The following is a 22,490-nucleotide window of genomic DNA, read 5'->3' as shown; positions in this document are numbered from 1 at the left end:
ACTCACCACTTCACATGGTGGTTTCTTAAAAAGGACCTTAAAGTTGTAAGTATATAAGTAATTTATAAGTAGCTTGGTTAGACCATCACTTGGTTATCGAAATATAGTCGGACTGCACCATGTAGAGCACGTGCACCAGGATAAATGATGCACTCCGGAAAGCTAAAGAGCGATTTATGCGAAATATGCCAAAGATAGAGACGTGCGTGTGCTGCCAAGTCAATTGCAGCGACAGCCATTCGATCTAGGAAACTCCAGGTATTATAATTTCTTGAAGGGAATGCCAGGATACTCACACTTCGTTCCACCTTCGCGCTTTTCTTGTGGGGTATTTTCAAAATATCCCTGGTCACCTCCACTAATGATCCTGTCGTGCTGGTCATGCTATTCACCAGGAGCGAGAGCATCAAAGGTTGAATGCAGGTGATGAACGAGAAAACCAGGTACACAAGCTCAACGTCCAGCAATCCATTACCGATAACGAAGCGTACCAAAAGATATCCCGCCACAATGCCACTCCAAAGATTGCGAGCCATGTAGGCAAGAGTGACATACCTGAAGATGGAACACACTTCTGAGGTTAAGTCAATTAGGCGCTGGAATCTGGTGTGCAGCCTTTTAATCTCCCATAACTTGGAGGCGACAGTTGATAAATGCGGATCCAGGAGTACCATCTTCAGTCCCGACTGCAAACGCCACCAACACCGGGTTATTTCAGCTAGAATGGCGAACAGCAGGTAGTTCATGGCAAAGATCATGCACTCCGGCAGGAAGCAGCTGCAGGGATGATTGAACCCCATCCTGGCGCTGAGCGTAAACGTGGCCAAATGGATGCTGAGACGAAGGATCAGAAGAACGATGAGTCCAATCAACAAGTAGTCAATGGAATTCAGTTTACTCCTTGGCACCCTGTATCCCATGTGCCTGCTCAGATCCCTTTGATGTTTCAGCTCCTTCAGAACTGCAAGGATTCTATTTTGCCATTGGTAGCACGATCCCATGGAGCTAAGCACCGCAAAGAAGACCAAAGTAAAATATGTGAAAAAGTTAATAGTCATCAACGTGGATCTTTCGATATATTTAAAATGGTCCGCGAAATCCAACAGAAACTTTAACGTCAGGCTGATAACCGCGCAGTTGTGCAATAGACGGTACATGAAAAGGACGCGGTATCTGCGCAAATTTCGTGTCCCAATATCCGCATTGAAGTCCAGGATTCCATTAAGGGCACAAAAGTAGCCCAGGCTACGTTGTATAGTTCTCCTTAGAGAAGTCATGACCCTGTTCACTAACTTTCCGCCAAGCAACTGGGCTTCAATCAGGCTACACATAAAGGTATTATTTATTAGAGCCTGTCATTTCGATTACCAAAGATAAAATCAGTTGGGAATACAACCCACGAAGAGCACTTGTTGCTTGTAATTAATTAACTTTGGCCAAAACTCATCGATTTCTCTAGCCGCCTTCATATGGAGTCATAATCGTGGTTGAAAGGGAAGCACAACGAAAGGATTGAACTAATCATTTGGTTAAATGTGCCAATTTTAGATTTTTTGGTTTTTTATTCCTGATAAATCATATTTCTGCTCTGGCAGGGCAAACATTTTCCACGTAGCATCGACTGTCTGTCTGATCCACGAAGCCGAGCTCGACTATGCGATCCGATGCCAGTTCCATCGATCGGCTGCCGTATTTTAGCCCTCTGCTCAGCCAGCTTTAACTTCAGTTTGGCAGCAGCAATCACGCGAATCAGTTCGAAACAGAAGCGAGACGATCCCATACTGTTCGCCATCCGTATCCGAGCCACTGCATCTGAAAAACTATGTGGAAAACGCTGGGGCTTGACGGTTGACGAATTTCAGAATAGTCATCACCTTGAGTGCAGATCATCAGCTGGGCCAATTGAATCGGGATCGCAAAAAAGTGGAAAATAATGAACGGACTGCAATTGAGGGGATAGCGGATAGAGCTTGCCAATTTTTGTTGCTAAATAGCCGCGAACGCGACAATCAGAGTGCTAAGTGAGCTATCAATCAGTTCAAAGCGAGGTCAGCTGCATTGTCATGGCTGGATTGGTGCCACTGTTCACCTGGCTGTTGGTCCATCTGCTCCAGATGGAAGCCCACTATATACAGATTGACCATGAAGAATTTCGTGCCAGCGGCTTTCCGCATCCGCACTTTCCGCCGCCACCGCTAACGCCGCTGGATCACCTACCCCAGGTGCTGGCCGCCAAGGAGCTGACTCCCGCCGAGGTGATGGTGGACCTGACCAACGACCTGACCCACCGCCTGCTCCACTACCATTCCATCCTGAATCGCAACAACTTCGCCTTCTCGCCCACTGCCTTGGTCAGTGTGCTGGTGGCTCTGTTCGAGGGTTCGGCCGGGAATACTGCCGAGGAACTGCGTCATGTCCTGCAGCTGCCCAACAACAGGGATGTGACCCGCGTGGGCTACCGCGACATCCATCGACGACTGCGGGTGAGACTGGATTCCAGCAAGTAGGCCAGTGTGGCTGCTGCTTTGAACTTAACCCATTGCCATGGGGGTAATCCGCTCGAGAACGCCATCCAAATTAAGTGGCCACGCACATTTACACGCCTGGCTAAGCACCCGTCCGAAAGTTTGGTGGCCAGAGTGGGGAGCACCAAGTGGTCATTGATAAAGAACAAATTGTAAAACCAGATATGCGTACTGACAAACAAATTGCCCCAGGCCCATGACCAAAGCTCAATAGATCTCCAATCTGGTTTCAATAGTTCGTCGACCCCATTGGATCTGTTAATCTCCCAAAAAACTAACCAGCATTGGTTCAAGTGAATAGATTTTTTAATTGTCCATCGTTGCGTACCTATTGCTGATCAGAATTTGGGTAATGAAATAGATCAGTAGGGTCGTGGTAGGGCTAACTTAATTTTTAGAAATTTTTTTTAATTAGCAGAGTCTAAATATCATCTATCTTTTACTACTTGGGACTCTATAAAGGATTGATAATCTAATATTATAGATTATTATATTTTCCAGACTTACTTTTTTGGCTCCGACAATCCACTGAAAGGACTCAGTTTGAACAAGGGCAATGTCACTGTCCTCAAGGATTTTGAGACGGTTCTCATGTTTTACGGTTACGACTTAAGTGTAGATATGCTCTCCTCCACGCCAGCCAATCTCACATCAGATGCCGAGTTGGTCAACACAACAATGTCCAGCAATACTACGACCATGGAAATAGAGGGGGAAACCACAACGTCAAAGGATGCGGAGAGCACAACAGAAGAGCCGGCCACAACAACCACAGAGCCGCCAGCGACGACAACGACAGAGCCTCCAACCACCACCACAGAGGCTCCAGCGGAGACGGAGGCCACCACAGAAGCACCTGCTGCAACATCGGGAGAAGAGGAGGCCGCTGAGCCCGCTGGTGAGGATGAAGCAGCCGAGTTAGTGTCCGCCTTTGTAGCCGAGGAGGACTCTGAGCCTCTGTTGCGTATCCAGAAGGCTCGAGTCTCCAGACTGCCCACCAGCAAACTACAGGCGCCGCTAAAGCATTCGAATCCAATCACTCCGAAGCCCATTTACCTGCCCAGTGCGCGAACAGTGGCCATGCCAATGCCAATGATGGCTCGCCAGGTGGCGGAGCGAAAGCCACCAGGAACACGGCAAGTAATTTCTATTATAGCGCCATCCGTGCAACCAGCAAACATATCAGTGACTCGCAAGACGAAGACGGCACGATACAAGCGTCATGCGATACCAGCATACAAGGATCTGGATGCAAATCTCTTTCTGACCCTCTTCAATCCGCACACGCATGTCCCGCACCACCCGCTGCACTTTCCACCGCCAGTGCCCGCTGCCTTTGCACCCATCACGAATGATTTTGAGCCACACTATATCGGGGAGGCAGCCGAGGGAAAGTCCAACTATAACACGGATGTGATCAGCCACGTATTCTACTTGGCCAATCAGCAGGTGGTGCACACCACCTTCAAGGTATATAACGCAGTGCTGTACTACAAGTACTTTGAGCACCTGAAGATGAGCGTGCTGGAGTTGGAATTGGACACACCGGAGTACAACCTAATGATCCTGTTGCCCGACTACCACACGGATATTGTTGCAGCCGCCGCCTCCTTGAAACTGGGACCAACCCTTCGACTGATGCGGAAGCAGTTGAAGCCACGCTGGGTGCAGGCCATCATTCCAGATTTCAAGCTGCACGGCACCATGTTTCTGACCAACGACTTGCAGAATGTATGTATTCATTTGTAGAGTGCATTTTCGTGTGTTTTTATTGAGGTGTCTTTGGTTTTTGTGCTCTCTGTTGCAGATGGGAATGTAAGCATGGGCGTAATAACTCCAGTTCCTGGCTTCATTTTACTTTCGTTGCAGCTGCGATGTATTCGAACCAAATCGCGCCGATTTCAGGCCCATGACTGAGGAGAAGGGCGTCTACGTGCGGCACATTGAGCAATCCATAGACGTCACCATCCGTACGCATCCCATCAATCAGCTGAAGCGTAAGTGTCTCGCATTGCAGCACACCTGAATGGTATGGAGTGGAGGCATTGAGCCGCAACGCATTGCGAATGCCCCACCTAATGGTGTTGCAACAGTTGCAGCCTCTGCAACACGAGACAAAGTGCAATAAACACTTCCTTTTGCTCTCTAGGCAACTACGGCGCCCAATCGAAGCCCATTCAGATCTCTGTGAATCATCCGTTTCTGTTTTTCATCGTCGATCGCGACTTGGACGTGGCTGTGATGTCGGGCCGCATACTGAATCCGCTGAACGTACGCATCCAATGAAGCACGACGAAGGTCGACGATCGAAAGTGATGAACCCTTTGTTCCCGGTGCCTACTAATACGAGATGTTAGCATTGCTTAGATTAAAATGTAAATATACGGGGGTGTCACGAGACTCTGGGCAGATGAAATTTGAATGGAAGTTCTACAAAATTACCTTTAAATTAAACAACATTCGTTGATTGTTTTATCTATATAATATTTTTAGTATATAATGATTTGAAAACCCATCTCGTGACAACCCATTTAATGTAAGCTCACCCCATTAAAGTATAATCCTTAGTCTAACCAGTTCTGTGGGAAATCGGTTCTAGTACTGATACGTTCCAAACACTGTACAGACGCAGAAGAGACTGGTGTTGCTGAAGACCTCGGAGACGGAGGTGTCGCAGTCGCAATCCCAGCAGCAGCGCGAGTTATAGGTGGCCCCCGCACCCAGCTCCTGGCCTAGCATCACCTGGACCACGTGCTTGTACCGCTTCACCTTGGAGCTGCTGGCTATCTGCTGGTTCACCTCGTCGGCGATCTCACTGGTCCACTTCTTGGCGACGTCCTTGTCATAGGTTTTGTCTTCAAATAGAGAAGTTGCTAGGCAACGCGCAGTGTACTTATGGATTTTCACACTAACCTTTGAGTTTCTCGGCCATAACGTTGTTCATTATGCTCTTGATGGTGGGCAGGGGAAACATCTCCCCAAAGGCCGGTCGCATGCTATAGGCGGTGGGCTGATCGCCGGGCTTTTCCGACTTATCCTGATTTTCCAAGGCATCGGCTGAGTCCGAGTGCAGACTTCCTGACGCCGACTTTTCCGACTTCTTATCCGCTGGCTTGGGCACTGCTGAAGTCTGGACGGATTTGGTTGCTTCCTCAGTGGACTGCTTGTCAGCCATCTTTTATCAAATTCAGCGTAATTTTCTTTAAAAGTGGAGTTTATGAAAGCATCAAGGAAATCTTGGTTGCTATGTTTGTTTACCTATTACCAGTGTTACCAGATGGTAAAACGGCTTTCCCGCCTATCTTTAATAGTCAGTCACCACGAAACACAGAAACTATTTGGTGTGGCCACTTTATGAGTACGAAGTGTGGCATCTCTATATATCCCTCTCTGGCCGATTTGAATTTAAAATTTATGTGCGCCAAATTAAATAATATAGACTTGCAAAGGAAAATTAAGAAATTCATAATTCATAAAATTTATAAGATCGTCCTTAGGTTTCATAAAATCTTTATTCAATTCAAAATAAATCGAAAAGTTACATAATAAATTCGATAAATATGTTTTTATATATGCAGGTTATAAATAAAGTTACACAATAATTTAAATGATTTCATTAGTATACAGTTAATGGTTGCTTGCTCGCTTACATCCTTATGTGTAGGCTTTCGCATATAGAAAATATTTGTGTGCATCTCTTTGTGTTCACTTTGATTTCGATTGGGGGCAAGTGACATAATACATACATGGGTGTGCTGATCGGGAGGATGTGCGGGAGGTGCTTTGTCAAATAAATAATAACACACTCAAACGGTTTACATAGAAATCGGCAAACAATCGCTAAGTGAAAATAACCTAAGAAAACTCAAATACACCATTTACATTTGCTCAAAATCACATACCCTTTGCACACGCTCACTTCATTACATTAAATAAAAACACAACATATTGCATAGGACATACAAAAATCAGACAGATTTCAGTGGCAACGACTAACAAAACGTACAATTAGGTCGAATACGAAACTAAAGGTATTCGCAAAAACATTCGTAATCCCTACTTTTAAATTGCGAAATTAGTTTTTGGTTTTGATTTCATCTCTGCCTGTTTTTACATTAACCTTGCGCGCTTCTTCCATATTAGTTAAGATCTCTACTTATATAAATATTGAAATTGTTCATTGCCAGCTTATCCACTTTGAATAGTTAGTTGCTCGTTTCGGTTACAGCTCACGGGTTTTAGTATTGTTAATTCTGTATATTCAGCTGCCTTTTTGGTACGCTCTCCCCTGTTCCCTTGTTTCATCTTAAGTATTTAGGCTCAACAGTCCGTGCACCACTTCGCAGACCAGCAAGCTCCAGGGAAAATTTGGTATTCAAATCTGAAACAAGAAGTGTTGTCAATTTCAAACTAAAACGTGTAGGTCCCATTTACTCACAATAGATTCTTCGTGGTCATGCGGTTGTCCCGTCAGCTTAATGCCCGTTGCCTCGGCGGACGTGGATGCGGATCCAGCTGCCGTGAGGTCGAGTTGGGAGGCTGTGGGTCGTAGGGCGGCTCGCTTGGCGACAATTTCCAGCATCTCGTTGAGAATTGCTCCCTCGGCGGCCACATCGGCGGAGCTTTTGTCCAGTTCTGCATCGGTGGAAGTAAATAGCATATCTAAGTTTTGAGAAGAAATTATAACACTTACTGTTGCAGGACAAGCGCAGATTGAGCTCTTCCTTCAGCTGGGCATGCCGATATTCCAGTTGCAGTTCCTGTTGCCTTATAGTCAGTTCCTCATCGCGTTTCCTAAAAGCAAAATTACATTAGATTCGTTTATTATACAGCTTCATAAATTAGCTCACTTGAGTGCTGTGATGTTGCGCCAAATCTCCAAAAGTTCCTTAAGTAGCTTCTCGTCGTTGTCCTTTGTCGCATCCAGGCTGTAGAATAGATTTCATTTAATTGGTATTCAAGGAAATACCTAGATCCTAGCACTCACTTTTCTATATTTTGCGCCTCGCCTCGCAAGGCCTTCTCAATTAGCACGCCGCGTGCCTCCAGATCCTTCAGTTGCACCTCGATCTCCTCCTGTTCCCGCTGAATCTCTTGAGCGATTCGCAATCGCTTGAGCTCAGCTTGTCGTGAAGCCTTCGATATGGCACGTTGCTTCTTATGCTCTCGTGTCTCGTTAGCGTAGCTCTCATCTGGAAATGGGAAAGGGTGTTATATTATCGTGCCTTAAAGTGTGCGCTTGTATGAATCTTCAGTGAATCGGGACAGAACAGTTGGGTGGACGGTATATGCAGACATAGAATGAGAAGAACAAACCATCGGATCTCTGATAATTCAGTGGCAGAGGCGGTATGGGCGGTGGTGTCTGGTCGTCCAGGGCACTGGGATGAGCTGCGGCCAGGTGGTGGGGCTTGTGTATATAGAGCTGCGGGCTGGATGAAGAGAACGATTCGGATTTCGGTTTCGCAGTGTTCGTTTGCTTTCGATAGCGACTGTTGTTCGTGGTGTTCAGATACTCTTGCGAGTGATTTTTCTGTGATGTGGCTCCTGCTGGAGATGCTGCATTGCAGACCAGCATATCCTTGTCCTAGTGTAGCACGGTGTTAGGAGGTATCAGAATATATATCGGTTTAAATGATTGCGTGTTTTTCAGAGGAGGAAATAAGAGGTCGAGAAAAACGTATGGAAAAATAAACAATATTCAAAATCTTATTAGAAACAGTTTGTTATTTACTAAAATATAGTATATACATTTAACGTGCAGAATGTCCAAAGGCAAAAAACTTAAAACATAGCTCTTATAGATTACCATAACCGGGAGTCCAGGGAAACCAATCATGCAAAATAACCATTAAGCTTAAATCATAAATAACACTTCTTAAATTAATACCCATTAAACAAAAAGCTGCCCAGTACTTAAACCATTACAAACTTAAAGTTTAAAACACACAACTGAATATCCTTATGTCCGTAAGGTTTCCCTGAAACCCATGTGCTCCGAATAGATATTAAACTAAGAAAACATATATGTTATTTAGGAGGCAAAGGCAATAATTCAGCAGTCAATCTTAAATGTTAACACTTAGATAACTTTTGCTGCAAAGGGTAAAAGAAAACAAAAATAAAGTAAATGAAAAGAAATCATAAGAAAATTGTTGCAACTTAATTGTGTTAATTGGACAGCAAACAGACAAAAAGCCCATTCAGATGAAGAAATGTGCGATTATTAGATATTAAATAAACCAAAAGTAACGGATGCCAAATAATAAGACTAAGCTGTAGAGAGTGTACGAAATTTGGAAAACTCGAAAGTGTTTTGTAAACAGGGTTTAGAATAGTTAAAAGTCCTTACACCAAAACCGAAATTCCTCAGATCAAAGCAAGACTGCAAAATGATTAAAAGAATTTCAAATGTTATAAATGGCACACTTATTACACCAGACATCGAGTCCTCGGCAGTTAATATAACTTATATGCTAGATGAGGTCGTGTGAATCGATAGCTTGGACTAGCCAATCTCCGTGAGGCAGACAACACTTGGTTACATCAACACCGACCAAAACAACATTACATTTAGATAATTGTGACAAGCACTGACCTTTGACTTCTCCTTGGACTTGGGCGAGATGCGGAATCTGCTGAAGACGCCACCTCCTCCTCCGCCTCCACCCGCCGCATCCGAGATTGTGGGCGTGCCGCTGCTGCTGGTGCCGGGTCGCTCTGACTGTTCAGAGTGGCCGGCAGCTACAGCGCCGCCCTGCTCCTTGGAACTAGAGGCTGCGGATCCAGACCCCTTTTGGAAGAAGCTGGACAACGACTGTATGAGACTCTTACGCCGCTCCGGATCCTTTGGCCTGCGTCCAGACTTCGTTTTGCCTGCCTTCTCCTGCCCACCGGACGCCAAATTGGGATCGGATGTAAAGTCAGCCGCCTTGGCCTGGAGCACGGCATCCTTCTCAACCTGCTGCTGCTGCTGCTGTCCCACCATGTAGGCTAGATCATTGACGCTCTTGGAGGCACTCATTTTGCGGGCACGTGCCGCCAGATCCCCGGATGGCATCTCCTCCAGTTGCTTCGGCTTCAGGGATCTGTTTTGGTCGTAGTGCAATCGTGAACGTATTAGCTGCATCTTTTCCTCGGGACTAAGGCCCAGTTCTGTGTTAGACTTAAGACGAGCCCTGGCCCTGGCCTCGCTCCTTAGGTTCTCCGTCGACGCGGAAATATTGGCTATATCCGCGGTCGCGACACCTCCTCCTCGGTTAACTCTCGCCGGGGCAATGGGTTTCGCAAAGTCGCCCAACTTGCCGCCATTAAACGAGGCCGTCTTGCCGAGCTTGTAACCCGCCAGAGCGTTCGAATCGATGTGTTCGCTGAAGGGGCGCGGCTTATAGAGATCAGCACTTCGTGTGGGCGCCTGGACAGTGCGATAAGGCGACACATAGGTGGACGTGGCGGACTTCTGCAACGGCCTCTCCGCTGGCGGCTTTGGTCCCTCCTCCGCCGTGGAGGCGTGGTAGTGCGCTTGGCTAGAGCAGTTGGAATCCTGCGGACTGCAAGCAGCCGCCAGCTTGGGCGTCGGACTCAGGCTGGAGCCACTGGCATAGCCACTGGTCAGCAAACTGCGCTGTCGACTCCGGTGCAGACGCTTCTCAGCGTTTAGCTGCTTCTTCGACTGCAACTTGTCCATGACTAGGTCGTGAATCAGATCCTTTTGCTTGGTGCGTTCTTTGGTTATCTCTTCCAGCTTGCTGCTAAGTGTGGGTATCTCAGGTACCTTTCCGGAAATGCTGGTGGTCCGCGGTCGCATTGAGACCAGCGGCTCCTCTGCGGGCTTGACCGGATCCTCGGCTGATTCTATCACAGGTGCGCTACTGTTTAGCTGCAGGTTAGGTGCCTCTCCCTTAGAGCTCTTACGCCGTTGGGTGCTGATCTGCGATATCCGCTGCTGCAGTGCTCGAACATACTCAAACTGGATCTGCAGGTCCTCTTCCTGCGGCTCCTTCGAGACGTTCCCTGGTGTCGAGGAGTTGGGCCCAGTGCTGCTGCTCGTCACCGTAGACGTCTTTGGTTGTTGCTCTGAGCTACTGGGTGTGGAGTCCCCTTTTCCCGCCGCCAACATAGAGGCAAATTGATCGAGAACCCTGGGCGAGGACGTGTCAAGTGGACTGGTGACCACCGTCAGTGCCTCACTTTCCTCCGTTGTCGTTGGCTGGGTCTGGGATATTATCATACTGTCATCATCCAGTTCATTTAGCGTGCTTGAGTCAGTCAGCGACTGGGTCATGGCAGGAGCCACCTCATTCACAGGCGTCTTTGCATCATCGTGCATTATGTACGCCCCCTGCTCAATGTAATCAACGCCCAGTTTCTCGTCCCGCTTCGTCATTAAAGGCGGTAAATTTCCTGGGTAACTGGATGGTGGAGCTGCCTTACGGGTCGTCTTCTTGGGCTCCGCCTCGATGTACTCCATGTAACCTCTATTCTGAATGAGAGCTGTATTTGTTGCGGAATAAGCTTCAGCACAAGAACCCTCGGAACCCGTGTCCATGAACTCTATGTCATCAATGTCGATGGCACTAAGTATTCCATCCATCTGCACCACTGGCGCCTGCCTGGCCAGCTCGTGGATTACCTCGTTGCCACTGGGAAGTTTGTTTGCTCCACTGCGTCGTCGATCCTTGCGTCGTTTTATTGTACCCTTGTTAGAGTTAAGCACGAACTCCAAGTCAACAAAGTTCTCCGATATGCAGTCGTCGGCCGTCCAGTCGGAGAGTTCCGTCTCCGTTAGTACCTGACCAGTGCCAGTGTGCTCGGTTTCTGAGTCAGATCCTCGAGAGAGAATTTCCCCAGTGGGTGTTTTATCGCTATCGTGCGCTGTAGGCGTGGTCGGAGTATCTGGCGTCCTAGCCAGATTGCCTAAGTTAAGCGTAATGGGTTTCACTGCCTGACTGTGCTCCACATTGCTTTCTACGATCAACGGAAGATTCTTCAAGCTCTCGATCTTGTTCTCATTTTTGCTGTCGAACTTCAATTTAGGTGGACCCATCTCTGGCAAAGGAGGGGGAGCAGTAACACGGCGCTCCGCCTCGATGACCGTACACTCCACCGGCTCCGGAGTAGCGGTTACTGGTTCCGCCTCCACCTCTTGGTCATCCTCCATATCCAGCTCATTCGTTTTAAGCGCCGGTGCTGGCGGAACAATAACATTGGCGGGCATATCCAAGAACTTGACATCCTCAGGATCCCCAATATACTTTCCGTTCACAATCATTAGGCTGTCCACCTGCATCAGGGCACCACTTGTGTCGTGCACCTCCAAACGGGGCACATTGTGCTTTCCGCCAATTGTCTGAGTATCCGGACTGGTTGTGGACTCCAAAATGTAGTGCTGGATGTCTTCAATGCTAGAAGAGTCTGAGCTTGAGCACATGGAGCCACTGCTGCCGGTGGTAGACATGACCTCCGGCTTGCTCTTCTCCCATGGGATATTGGGCACCTGGATCTGCACACTGTCCGGTTCATAAAGCTCATGTTCGGCAACATCCTTCTCCGGTGAGTCGCGCTTCTCTTCGTCCGACTGCTCCAGCAGGCTCTGTTGGTCCTCTCCACCTGGCTCCTTCGCTCCCGTTCCCTCCTTAATGTGTCCCAGTATATCTGGTATGCATTCCTTCACATCCCTAGAGACATCCGGCTTGGGTTCCTCCTTCACTTCCTGCTGCAGTTCGCTGATTTTGTTACTATCGGGTGTGAGGCGTTCATCCACATCCATGGCGCTACCATCGACCAACTGCTTTTTGGGCGTTTCCAGTGCCGTTAGATCGATAATGTCGATTGGCTTCTCAGGTGTCACCAGGTCAATAACCTCGACCACCGTCTTATTCGTCGGCGTGGTGGGCGAACTTTTTCTGGCCAGCTGGTCCAGCAGCGTGGCATTGACCGCATCTGTGTATTCCATCCCTTTGTTCAGTTCGTTCTTACAGTTCACGAACACGTTTTCCTTCTCGTTGTCCGTGGAGTGGCTGGAGCCAGTTTTCTGTATCCGAAGCTCCACGCGCAGATCGTTAATCACATTGCTGGTGGCGGAACGGATAAGTTCGTTCGTCTGTCCGGGTGTCGTCTGGCTGCCCTCGCCCAACTTTGTGCGATCGAGGAAGGTTCGCATGCCGGCACTGATGTCGCTGCTGGGATTCAGAAGCTTCTGGCACTCCGATATGTTCGACTGGAAGCTGCGAATGCGGGAGTCCAGCACTGAAGTGGATCCGGACTTCTGGATCTTATTGCCATTGGCCGGCTCACCCAGCAGATAGCGCTTTTTTAGCTCTAGGCTCTTTTTGGAGGCGATACCCTCCGTACTAGCTGTCTTGTTTAGCAAGTAGTCTCCTGGTCGTGGATTCTGAAGAGGAGCGCGCTGGCTGCCAATGAGCAGAGTGGGATCCACCTGGACCAACGGCTTGAACTGTGGCAGTGGCGGTTGGGGTTGGTACTTCTGGAGGTAGCTGCCGCCCTTCTCCCGCGCCGCCAACTGCTTCTGATGGAGTCCGGCGGAAGCTGCATTGGGTCCGATCATGGTGGACTTGATCTGCAAGGTAAATAACATCATTTATGTGGTTTAAATAAATTTGCATTCCATCACTTACCTGAACCTTGGTGGGCTTCCTTAGATGGGTGTCATCGATGAAGATTTTGGGCGCCTGGCGTATAATCTCATCGTTGTCAAACTCGGAGTCGGTGGATATCTCAGTGGCAGAATTGAGCTCCACTTCGTCGGGTGATGTGCTCTCGGACTCGGTTTGAACCTGCAAGTGGAGTTACGAATACACAAATGAATTAGTGTGCGTTAGGACAGGACAGCGGGTAACTAAACGAACGTAAAACAAAAGCAATGGGAGCCGGGATCAGTAGCGATCAGTCAGATGCTACTGCCCACACCCGTAGGCGGCGTTTTATGTACAGCAAACACCTTTGGTTCGCACATGCTAATTAGTCGGAGTAGTGAGTTAAACAGCAAAAAACAGCGGCGTCATGCCTTTAGGTACGATCCAGAAGGGAAACGAAAGGAACGCTGAAGGACAAAACAAACGCTGGCCAGGATTAGCTGGGGGTTAGGCCTGTTTATGTTGTAAGGACGGCAACAGAACGACACAACACAATCGGTATTCAGTTTTCAGTATTTTCTAGGTTTAGAGACTACAAACTTTCGGCTTTTTTCGGGCTGCTTGAGTTCGGGGTTAGCGCAACATTTCGCGGACGGCTGTGCTTGAATTTACCTTCGTAGATCGTACCCAGGTGCAATTACTTTCAATCAAGTGGCCAACTCGATCTGAGGCTAGCCCGATCTAGTCATTGGCTGATTGGAGGACTTGGACTGGACTTGAACTTGAACTTGAAGGCGTGGCACATCGAGAGCAGACAGGCGGGCGGGCAGTCTAGCATTGGTTGGTTGGTTGGGTATTCTTGGGCTGCTTATCGGGGACCTATAGTGTCTTGAATGGGTGGTCGGGTCGGGTCGGATCGGTTTGGTCAGGGTACAGGGGTCTGTTTGTGGGGTTGGTTTCGCTGACGTTGGGTTGGCTCTCAGTAGAGATAGTAGTTGAGGCGTCGTCTGCGGCCACAACGGGGTAAAATATAAATGAAAAGAGAAGGCTGCTTTGGTCAATGGTTTAGGGCTAAAAACTAGGAGATAACGCACGACTCTTTGTTGCCGTAGCCGGAAAGTGCGGATCCGGTTCCGCTGGCGGGGCTACGTCGTCGGAACAGGTCACTCAAATGGGAGCTACGCGTGGTCGATGGATAGTAACTGCTGGTTGCACTGGCGCTCGGTATGTAGCTTCTCCTGCTCAGATAATCACTGCTGGGACTGAGGTAATCGTAGCTGTTGTTGCTTTTCCTTGTTGTGGTGTTGGGGAAACGATTTAGCGTGGAGCTGGCATAATGTCTTGGCCTGTAGCTGGTCAGATCTTCATCCACATCGTCGTAATCACGACGATCCGTGCTCCTAAGCACATCCCTCATATAGGGGTTGCGCTCCACTACTCGCTCGTTTACGAAATCTCTTTTGCGGTTGTGTAACCGTTTGCTTCGATCCAGCAAAGCTTGGGTACTGGCATCCATTGGGTCCTCGTAATTAGCATAGCTTGCAGGACGAGCTGTGGCTACTGTTGTGGTGGTGGACAGTGTGTCCGTGTCCTGGCTGGATTGCGCCGACAGAGATTGCAAGGAGGGTCCTTTCTTAAGGTCGCTATATGACTTTGAGCTTTTCTTGGAGCTGTTAGCCAGCGGTTTGAAAGGCTGTGGCGATTGAGAGCGCGGCTTGTCTATGAATCTTTGAGAACCTCTTTTCTTTGGGGACAGTAATCCTTCGAAGATATCCTCCTCCTCAAGAGATTCGGCGCGCTTATCAAAAACAGTTTTCCCATCCGGCCACTTGCGATTCTTGAATGCAGCCGCAGGAGGAGAGTCCGAACGAGCGTATTCGGGCAGCTGTTTCTTTAGCTTTTCTGCTTCATCTTCATTGTCCGAATCGCCTAGATCGACCTCTCCTTCCAACTGCGTCTTGGGCCAAGCGCGACCCTGAAAAACCTCGGGCACAGGCTCATCAATGGCCACTGGTTCGGGTACGAACCTAGGTGGCTCCGGCTTCGGCAACTTCAGTTTCTTGGGCATGGGCACAATCACTGGTTTGTTATCCTGTAACTCTATAAATGCAAACGAACTGCGCCGCGTGGAGCAGGCGGTGGAATCCATTGACGTACCGCTGCCATCGACATCTAGCTTTTTGAACATGGGAGGTGTTCCCTCGTGCCGCGTTGTAGTATCCTGGGTGCGATTTGTATCCTGAGTTGTTCCGCGTCGCGATGCCATCATGGGCGGCGTGGGCGGTGGTAAACTGCGTTTGCTGCTCGAGTTGCTGCTGCTCTGTAAGGAGTCGCGTCTGCGTTGCTCCGCCGCAATGGCCTCGAAGTTCTCGTCCCGCTTGATCAGAGCCTGACGTCTCTCCTGCTCGAAATCCTCGATTAGACGTCTCTGTGCCGCCTCGTCATCTGCATCGGAGGGTAAATTGTTGAGAAGTTGCACAGGGTTGGTGCTAGGTGAGATGGCTCGCATCTTGTTCCTCCTTGGCAACATGGGACTGTTGGGCAGCTTCTCCATGTCCCACTCCAAGGAGCTCTCCTTGCTAGCCACGCTTGGGGCTTTGTATGGCGTTTGATTTTGTAGCAGCCTACGTCGTGGCATGGGTGATGCTGGCAACTTTTCCATGTCCCAATCCGAAGAGTTTTCCTTGCTACTCGACTTGGGTGGTGTAATTATCTTTGGTATTTCCACTAAACTGCTGCCAGACGAATTCTCGCTCTTGAGGGAGTTGCTCTGACTTATTAGCGGTTTGCTTGGATTTGGAATTACCGGAGGAACATCCTCCGGATCGGTTACCTTATCTACTTTGATCTTTTCTGGAGCCGTTTCAATTTTTTTGATTTCTTCTTTGGAGTGATCCACTTCGTCTACATCTTCTTCCACCAACATGCTGGGGAACCTTAAAGTTTGTTTGCCTTCAAGTGGAATTACTTCCACTACTTCAGGTTGGATGTTCTTCTGGTAAACCTGTTCTAACAGATCCTGTACAGAAGGAGGCATATCCTCCGGATCTAATTTCGATAGCTTTTTTTTCAACCTTTGAGGAGCCACAGGAAGTGATGGTTCACTGGAAGATGAACTGCTTTTGGGTCTTCGTTGTGGGCGTGATGGGAAATGCAATCCGTCCACTTCGTCCTGGACATTTTCCTGTGTGAATTTTTCCCCAACAATTGGTTGGAAAGTCTCCTCATCGCGCTCCAAAGACTCTAGTTTATCCAGGTAGTCCCGATCTTCTGTGTTTCGGGAAACGAGTGTGGCCCTTGGTGTAATTCCTACAAGCTCATCGTTGGAGTCAAACTCCACATTCACCAGCATCTCGTCGGAAAAGTGGCTGAAAAGCTTCTCTATGCTTTGATCCTCGGAACTGCCCCGTTTGACCACAGTTACGGGCTGTGCACTGGGACTCTTGCTGATTGTTGTGCACAAGGAATCTGCATCGATGTCTTGTTCTGGAGGTTCGACAATGGCACTGGGCTGCGGTTCCTGCTCCATTTCCTCCACCATGCTCTGGAAAAGTTCGTCCACTTGCTCCGCCTCTCTTTCTTTTTCTATTTGGTTCAAGGCTGCCAGTGCGTCCTGGTTGAGTTTCTCGTTTAGAGAAATCTCCGAGTGTCGTCGCGACATAACCAAACTAGATTGGGAACCACGGCGTGAGCTGTTTGAGGACTTATCACACCCGGTTTTGGGTAGATTTTTTATGTCTTCCACTGGTAAGGGAATTTCTACTATAGCTTCTTTGGGCGTCTGATTGATAGGTTCTACGGCTGGACTCTTGGTCTTAGAGCGCTCCAGTTCTTTGGCCTCAGTGGCTTTTTCCAGCAGATCAAGAATCTCAAAATCATCTGGAACTGGACTGGCTGGCTTTAACGGTTTTACTTCTACAGGCTTTAGAGTCTTCGGTTGTGCCTTCTTGGTCTGGCGAACATTACTGATCTTGGCCAGCTCCTCCAGTGAATTGTTTGCTTTGGTCACCTTTGGCGTTTTAGAGGGAGATTTCTTCTTCTTAATGGGGGACTTTCGCTTTTCAGGTGACTTGCGAGCGGACAAGCCAAAGAACTTGGCCAACTTGGAATCGCGATATTGAACAGGAAGGTGGTCTAAGGGATCAGGTTTAGCCAGAATCTTAGCCTCCTTTTCCTGCTCCTCCTTTTTGGCATAGAATTTATCACGCTTCTTTTGCAGAAAGTTGGTGGCCTCATTGCGCCATTCATTACGCAGGTAATCCATGGTTTTCTCCAAATCACTCATTGAATCGCTGACGGAGACAAGTGATTCCCTGGAACGGGTCAAGCTGCTCAGATTGCTGGTGGTGGACTCCATGCGACGTAATTTGAACGCCGCCTGTTCATCACTGTTCTGTGAGGTGACTGAACTCATGGACTCAAATCGCTTAAGGATGTTCTGTACTCCAGTTAGTCTTTCATTCGAAGGCTTCATGTCAAAGTCACCCTCGCCCAGGGATTTGGTTTTTACCAGTTTCTTACTGCTGCGTTTTGGCAATCCCAATTCCACATCCAACCCGGATTCCTCGAGTATCCGATCTATGTTATCGGACAAATCGCTGGGCGACTTTTCGTCCTGGAACAAGCGCTGGTACTCGGAGCTGGGTGAACGATACTCACCATCTCCCAGAATTTCGTCCAATATCCGCTCTGCTTCATCTTTTGGAGGTTGCTTTTCTGGCGGAGCCTCGACTGCTGCGGATTCTTGGGCCGCTTCTGCTGCCTTCTTGGCTTTGGTTCCTTTGGGTACGATTTTCTTTACAATCTTAATGGTCTTGCCTTTGGATGTGGCCGTGGCTTTCGTCACGGATGTGGTACTCCCTGATTTGGCTGGTTTTTTAACACCAGCACTCGCTTTGGTGGGAGCCTTCTTTTTGGTCAGGTCTAGTGCTCCATCCATCTGGTGCTCCCTTAAGCTAAAGGTGTCTAAGGAGACCTGTCGTTTTGGAGGAACTGGTTTGGAGTCTGCCACCTTTTTCGTGATTTTTTTAGACTCTCCTTCCTTTTCCGCCTCATTCTTTGGCTTTTCGGCCTGGTGATTGGCCTGATCCTCCAGTAGCTTGGTTTTGGCTAGAGCAGCCTCAGTCTGTGACTTCTTTAGTCGATCGGCCACTGTTTCCACGGTTCTCCGTTGTGGAGCTGGACTGCTGGGGAAGTACTTGGCCAGATTAACATCCTTGAGGGTAACCTGATTCTTGTTTGTGCTGCTGGCGGAGCTCTTCTCTTGCTTCTGGTTGGGAAAGTACTTGGAAAGATCCATGGATGGTGGTGCCTGTGCACTAACCGTTGGCATAGTCAGCTGTGATTTAATGTGGTCCATGGTGCCGGCAAAGCTGCTGGCTTGGATTTCCTTCAACTTGCTGTTGAGCTCTTTATTTGGCTTTCTTTCCACATCCTCATCTACATCCATATCTTCATCCTGATCGCTACTGTTCTGGCTCTGAATCTTTTTCAAGGTACCAAGGATTCCTTCAATTTGCATTTTGCTGTTATTTGAAATAGGAGCTTTTTTCACCTTTGGACTCCCGTTGCTGGCATTACTCTTCAAGCTGTTGGAGCGGCTCACGTTTGTACTGTTGCCTTTCGGTTTTTGCTGTGGAGGTTTTTTCAAACTTTCAGGCCTGGACAGCTGCTCCTTGGGTCGCTCCTCAAAGTTCGGTTTACGTGGTTTCAACTCATCCAGATTGAAATCGATTACAGGCTTGGGTTTGGGTTCGACAACCGGCAGAGGTGGACTCACTACCTTTTCGAACTTTTCATCGAACTTCGACTTGGGTTGAAGCCCAGGAGCAGACGCACTGGGAGTCGGAGTCACTTTTTGGCCTGCTGCTATGGCCGCATTCTCCGCCAGCCACTTCTCCTTCAGCGTGAGCTTGCGCAGGATGTCGCTCTTGACCAGATTTTCCTTGGCCAGCACCTCGAGGTCCTTGTTCATCTTTACCATGTTGTTCATGTGGTAAAGTTTCTCGCTGATTGCCTCGATTTCGCTGCTAAACTTGCGAGGAGCATTTCGCTCCAGTTGCTCCATCTCGACACGAGTGGGCGTGGAAAGGGGCGTAGACGGCTGGCTGCGCGCGGACTCAAAGGAATTGCTCGATTTCAGAGAGCTTCTGTCCGCCACGTTTTCTTTATTGTCTACGTTTAACTTAAGTTTCTAATAATTGAAATATTTATGGATTTGCAAGGACAAGAATGAAACCAACACCATGAGAGGGGAGATTTAAAGAATATGGTAAGAGAGTCAAGGAAAATAAATGAAAATAATGAGAAGGTTAGTCTCCCCATCGCCAAGAGAGAAAATAGTTAAATATGACCCACCTCGGTCTCCGTATCTGTGGGCAGATTGGCGGGCAACGGCTGCAGGCGAACCTCCTGGCGTCTCAATTCGCGGGCCTTCTTGAATTCCTCACCCTCGGTGTCATCTTTACCATCATCTAAAAATCCAAAGAGTTTAATATTAATTAACTTATTTTTAAACTTCCCCTTTTGTGCCCACTCACCCGCAATACCTTCACTTGAGTCGTAGAAATCGTCAGAATCATCACTGTCCTCACAGTACTGCTTCCCGATCCAATCCGACGCCAGCTGGAGGGTCTGAGCACCAAACGGCGAATCATCCGCCTCCTCAAACATCTCCGAATCCGATTCCGTGTCCGATTCATCTGAACTGGATAGCTCTGATTGGGAATCGTTGTTGGACTCGGGCAAGAAGTTGCGACCAGACCATTCGTGCTCATCGATAACATTGGCTTCATCATCGGACATGGCATCGGCAGAGGCATTTGCTCGCGAGGTCTCCAGTAGATCCACCTGGTCCCTGGGTGGAGTGGTGTCCATTTGCTCAGCTGTGGCAGCTGCAGTGGGTGCGGATCCTGCAGTTGGTGGTACAGCAGGCGAGGCGGGTTGAGCGGCAGCGGATTTCTGGAGAAATAGGCGAATGGGTTCTAGTTAGTAAGAACACTTAAATAGATCGAAGATTGATACTCACCCTGGCTTTGTTGGTGCGCTGCGGCAGCGGTTTGGGGGGCAACCGGAAGTGCTGGGTGCAGTAAAATCGGCCCTGCGGATCGTCCCGATCAAAGGCGTAGCCTCCCAGACGCAAGTTGGTGTGGCAGTGGTGGCACTTAAGGCAATTGCGATGCAGAACCAATCCCTCCACGGTGGTCTTCTCCATCAGGTAGACGGTTTGCTTACAGAAGCGGCACTTTTCGGAGGCAGCCTGCTTTTTGAAGGCCAGCGCCACCTTGGAACTCTGTATTATTAGAAGGATAAGTATTAGAAGAAGTTTGAAGCTGACAATGATTAACAATTAACAATAACACATAAACATTTGCTTGGCATTCGATGGGTGTCATGTACAAATGAGTGGATATGTAGCTTGATGACTATGAGTGTTTGTGGGGGAATTGCCTAGACTTTTGCTTAAAGCACGCTAACAACATCATCGACTACAGCAACCACAGGAAGCAACCATAAAGGTAAGCAGAAATATAAAATATAGTATACATAAATATAAAAGCAAATATAAAATAGCACAGGGGAAACCGATAACAATAGAACCCAAATAAAACAATTGATACAAGGAGGTGGTGGATGAACACAAAATTACTCACAGATTTGGGTATGACTGTGTTGTTGGTGTTGGTGGTGGCATTGCTGCTGCCCGCGTTCTTCTCATCCGAATTGGCCTCATCCTTTTTGCCAAACTGACCGGCAATGGAGGCCACCTTGTTGCGACCCCGCTCGCCCACATCCAGATTGTGGCCCTCCTTTAGCTGCTTGTCCAAGTTGCGGATAGTCTGGTCGATGTCCTTGAACTTTTCCGCCTCGCGCGAATCCTGACGTTGCGGCTTGGACATCTTGTGCTGTCGTGCCTGGAACTGCTCCTTGCTCCACTTGGGCACCTTTTCGCGGCCCTTCGGCCCGTGGATCTCCGTCTTCTTCGAGAGCTCGATCTTCTTCTCGATCTCGCGTACATTCCAGTCGTTCGAGTCGATCTTGCCGATAGCCCGCATAAGATCCTTGGGCTTCTTGTCACCACCAAGGCCACCACGTCCCGTCATCCGCTGCTCCATGTTCTTTATGCGATCGCTGAACTGCTCGTCCGCCGTGCGCGGCAATGCCGACGGAATATCTCCCCGTTCTCGATCCTTTGGTTCACAGGTTGTGGATGGGTGGCAGTGTTTGTTTGGCGTGTTTTGGGTTTTTGGTGTTTAGGCATTTAAATAATTAAAGTTTGGGGGCGGAGTGGAGAGGTTTGAAGAAATCAAAATTGATAGATATGCATAAATATTTTACGTCTGATAACTAATCGACTATATTAACGAATGAACACAAAGAATCAACTCAAAAGGCAAACAACTGAACGTAAGCATAACAACATGTCCAATTTGGACCAGTTAGATGAACGAGCTTAGCTTAGCGAATAGTACATTAGTAACTGGCCGACTGCCTCAGCCGAATCCAAATTCTTAAACATCTATTAGTTAAATCGGAGCATATATTAAAGTAAAATCGCTGAGTTTTTAGACATTGAGCGAACAGCAAACGATCTTGTAGGAGAATCTCCATTGAAAATATTTTGTGGTATTTTTCATTTTCTAAGTTCGTTGAATTAAAACATTTGTTAAACACATTATTCAAATAATTGCTAGCATCAATGTTAACGAATTAAAACCCTTACTATGTCTTATTATTCGAGCAGGTATTATTGTGGTTACGGATCTTGTTAGTTGCTTCACTCTTCGTTTCTTGATAGATTCTTAACAGCAGCACTGCAGCATTAGTCAGAAGTTAGGATCAACAGTGATCCGCTTTGGGCCAAAACGAGTCAAGACAAAAACACAGAAGAAGACGCAGCGTGCAAAGCGAGAACGGGAGATTCTCTTCGCTTACGGGAAACAGAAGCTTTCGCTCGAGGTCCTTGACGCGATCATTGAAGACGGGCGCCTGCTGGCGGTAGAGGAATATCGAGTAGTCCTCGAAGGGGGTGCCATCCTCGGCAACCCCCGCCTCACCACCCTCCCTCAAAAGTTTGCCAGCCTGCAGGAGCTGAAGGCTCTTGTAGAAATTCTGCGTCTGGTGGTAGCGCTGCTGGCGCCGCTTGCTCATCCGCTCCTGCCGATTCTCCTCGATCTCCTGCAAGCGCTGCTGGCGCTCCTCCTGCGCGGCAGAGGTGAGAGTCAACACATTGGACAGATTCGAAGGGGGTTCGGATTCGGATTCTTGGGGGCAGGGGGTACTTTGATATCGATCGAGAGTGATTGGGGGAACTATGGTATGCTATTCGGGTGACTTTGCGTGGGACAGACACAGAACGGATAACTAAATC

At 48.3% G+C, this 22,490-nt stretch overlaps 4 protein-coding genes across 18 annotated transcripts in view; 1 reads left to right on the top strand and 3 right to left on the bottom strand.

Annotated features, from left to right (window-relative positions):
• Positions 1–85: 85 nt before the first annotated feature.
• LOC6728704 (putative gustatory receptor 85a) lies at positions 86–1,614 on the bottom strand. Its single transcript, XM_002104004.3, has 2 exons — positions 297–1,614; positions 86–244 (listed from the first exon to the last, which is right to left on the bottom strand). The coding sequence occupies exons 1-2, from the start codon at positions 1,329–1,331 to the stop codon at positions 86–88; spliced, it is 1,194 nt and encodes a 397-aa protein (XP_002104040.2). The 5' UTR covers positions 1,332–1,614.
• A 113-nt stretch (positions 1,615–1,727) lies between these two features.
• On the top strand, positions 1,728–5,098 carry LOC6728703. The gene is made up of 5 exons (XM_016175067.3): positions 1,728–2,483; positions 3,027–4,256; positions 4,333–4,340; positions 4,395–4,522; positions 4,675–5,098. The coding sequence occupies exons 1-5, from the start codon at positions 2,064–2,066 to the stop codon at positions 4,809–4,811; spliced, it is 1,923 nt and encodes a 640-aa protein (XP_016035372.1). The 5' UTR covers positions 1,728–2,063; the 3' UTR covers positions 4,812–5,098.
• On the bottom strand, positions 4,277–5,872 carry LOC6728702 (dynein light chain Tctex-type protein 2B). 2 transcript variants are annotated; one of them, XM_039296006.2, is made up of 4 exons: positions 5,784–5,872; positions 5,439–5,725; positions 5,072–5,380; positions 4,277–4,862 (listed from the first exon to the last, which is right to left on the bottom strand). In XM_039296006.2, the coding sequence occupies exons 2-3, from the start codon at positions 5,698–5,700 to the stop codon at positions 5,121–5,123; spliced, it is 522 nt and encodes a 173-aa protein (XP_039151940.1). In that variant the 5' UTR covers positions 5,701–5,725; positions 5,784–5,872; the 3' UTR covers positions 4,277–4,862; positions 5,072–5,120. The 2 variants fall into 2 exon arrangements, with proteins under 2 accessions (XP_039151940.1, XP_016035371.1); XM_016177081.3 differs by having other exon boundaries at positions 4,277–4,865; positions 5,439–5,832.
• Positions 5,873–6,018: 146 nt separating this feature from the next.
• Positions 6,019–22,490, bottom strand: part of LOC6728701 (F-actin-monooxygenase Mical) — a 41,220-nt gene continuing 24,748 nt past the window's right edge. For 4 of the 14 annotated variants that reach the window (XR_005544395.2, XR_005544394.2, XR_005544396.2 and 1 more), the window contains 8 exons: positions 22,055–22,321; positions 20,773–21,309; positions 20,148–20,411; positions 19,660–20,080; positions 19,478–19,593; positions 14,215–19,313; positions 13,793–14,127; positions 13,231–13,321 (listed from right to left, as the gene is read on the bottom strand). Coding sequence is in view for 6 of the 14 variants with exons in the window: in XM_016177078.3 (XP_016035368.1) it covers positions 6,901–6,906; positions 6,964–7,160; positions 7,219–7,319; positions 7,376–7,453; positions 7,513–7,717; positions 7,842–8,112; positions 8,878–8,910; positions 9,124–13,104; positions 13,163–13,321; positions 13,793–13,861; positions 14,211–19,313; positions 19,478–19,593; positions 19,660–20,080; positions 20,148–20,411; positions 20,773–21,309; positions 22,055–22,321 (11,808 nt within the window). In the remaining 8 variants the exon portion in view is untranslated. The other 10 variants (XM_016177078.3, XM_039296000.2, XM_039296001.2 and 7 more) reach the window with 10 other exon arrangements.

The sequence above is a fragment of the Drosophila simulans genome, chromosome 3R, assembly GCF_016746395.2.
Source record: "Drosophila simulans strain w501 chromosome 3R, Prin_Dsim_3.1, whole genome shotgun sequence".
Lineage (NCBI taxonomy): Eukaryota > Metazoa > Arthropoda > Insecta > Diptera > Drosophilidae > Drosophila > Drosophila simulans.
This window is presented reverse-complemented; position numbering and strand designations above follow the sequence as displayed.

Coding starts and splice junctions, on each gene's coding strand:
- LOC6728703 (XM_016175067.3), top strand. CDS start 2,064: ATGGCTGGATTGGTGCCACTGTTCACCTGGCTGTTGGTCCATCTGCTC. Junction 2,484..3,026: donor ACATCCATCGACGACTGCGG/GTGAGACTGGAT, acceptor TATATTTTCCAG/ACTTACTTTTTTGGCTCCGA. Junction 4,523..4,674: donor TCCCATCAATCAGCTGAAGC/GTAAGTGTCTCG, acceptor TTTGCTCTCTAG/GCAACTACGGCGCCCAATCG.
- LOC6728704 (XM_002104004.3), bottom strand. CDS start 1,331: ATGTGTAGCCTGATTGAAGCCCAGTTGCTTGGCGGAAAGTTAGTGAAC. Junction 245..296: donor GCGCGAAGGTGGAACGAAGT/GTGAGTATCCTG, acceptor GGAGTTTCCTAG/ATCGAATGGCTGTCGCTGCA.
- LOC6728702 (XM_039296006.2), bottom strand. CDS start 5,700: ATGGCTGACAAGCAGTCCACTGAGGAAGCAACCAAATCCGTCCAGACT. Junction 5,381..5,438: donor TATGGCCGAGAAACTCAAAG/GTTAGTGTGAAA, acceptor CTCTATTTGAAG/ACAAAACCTATGACAAGGAC.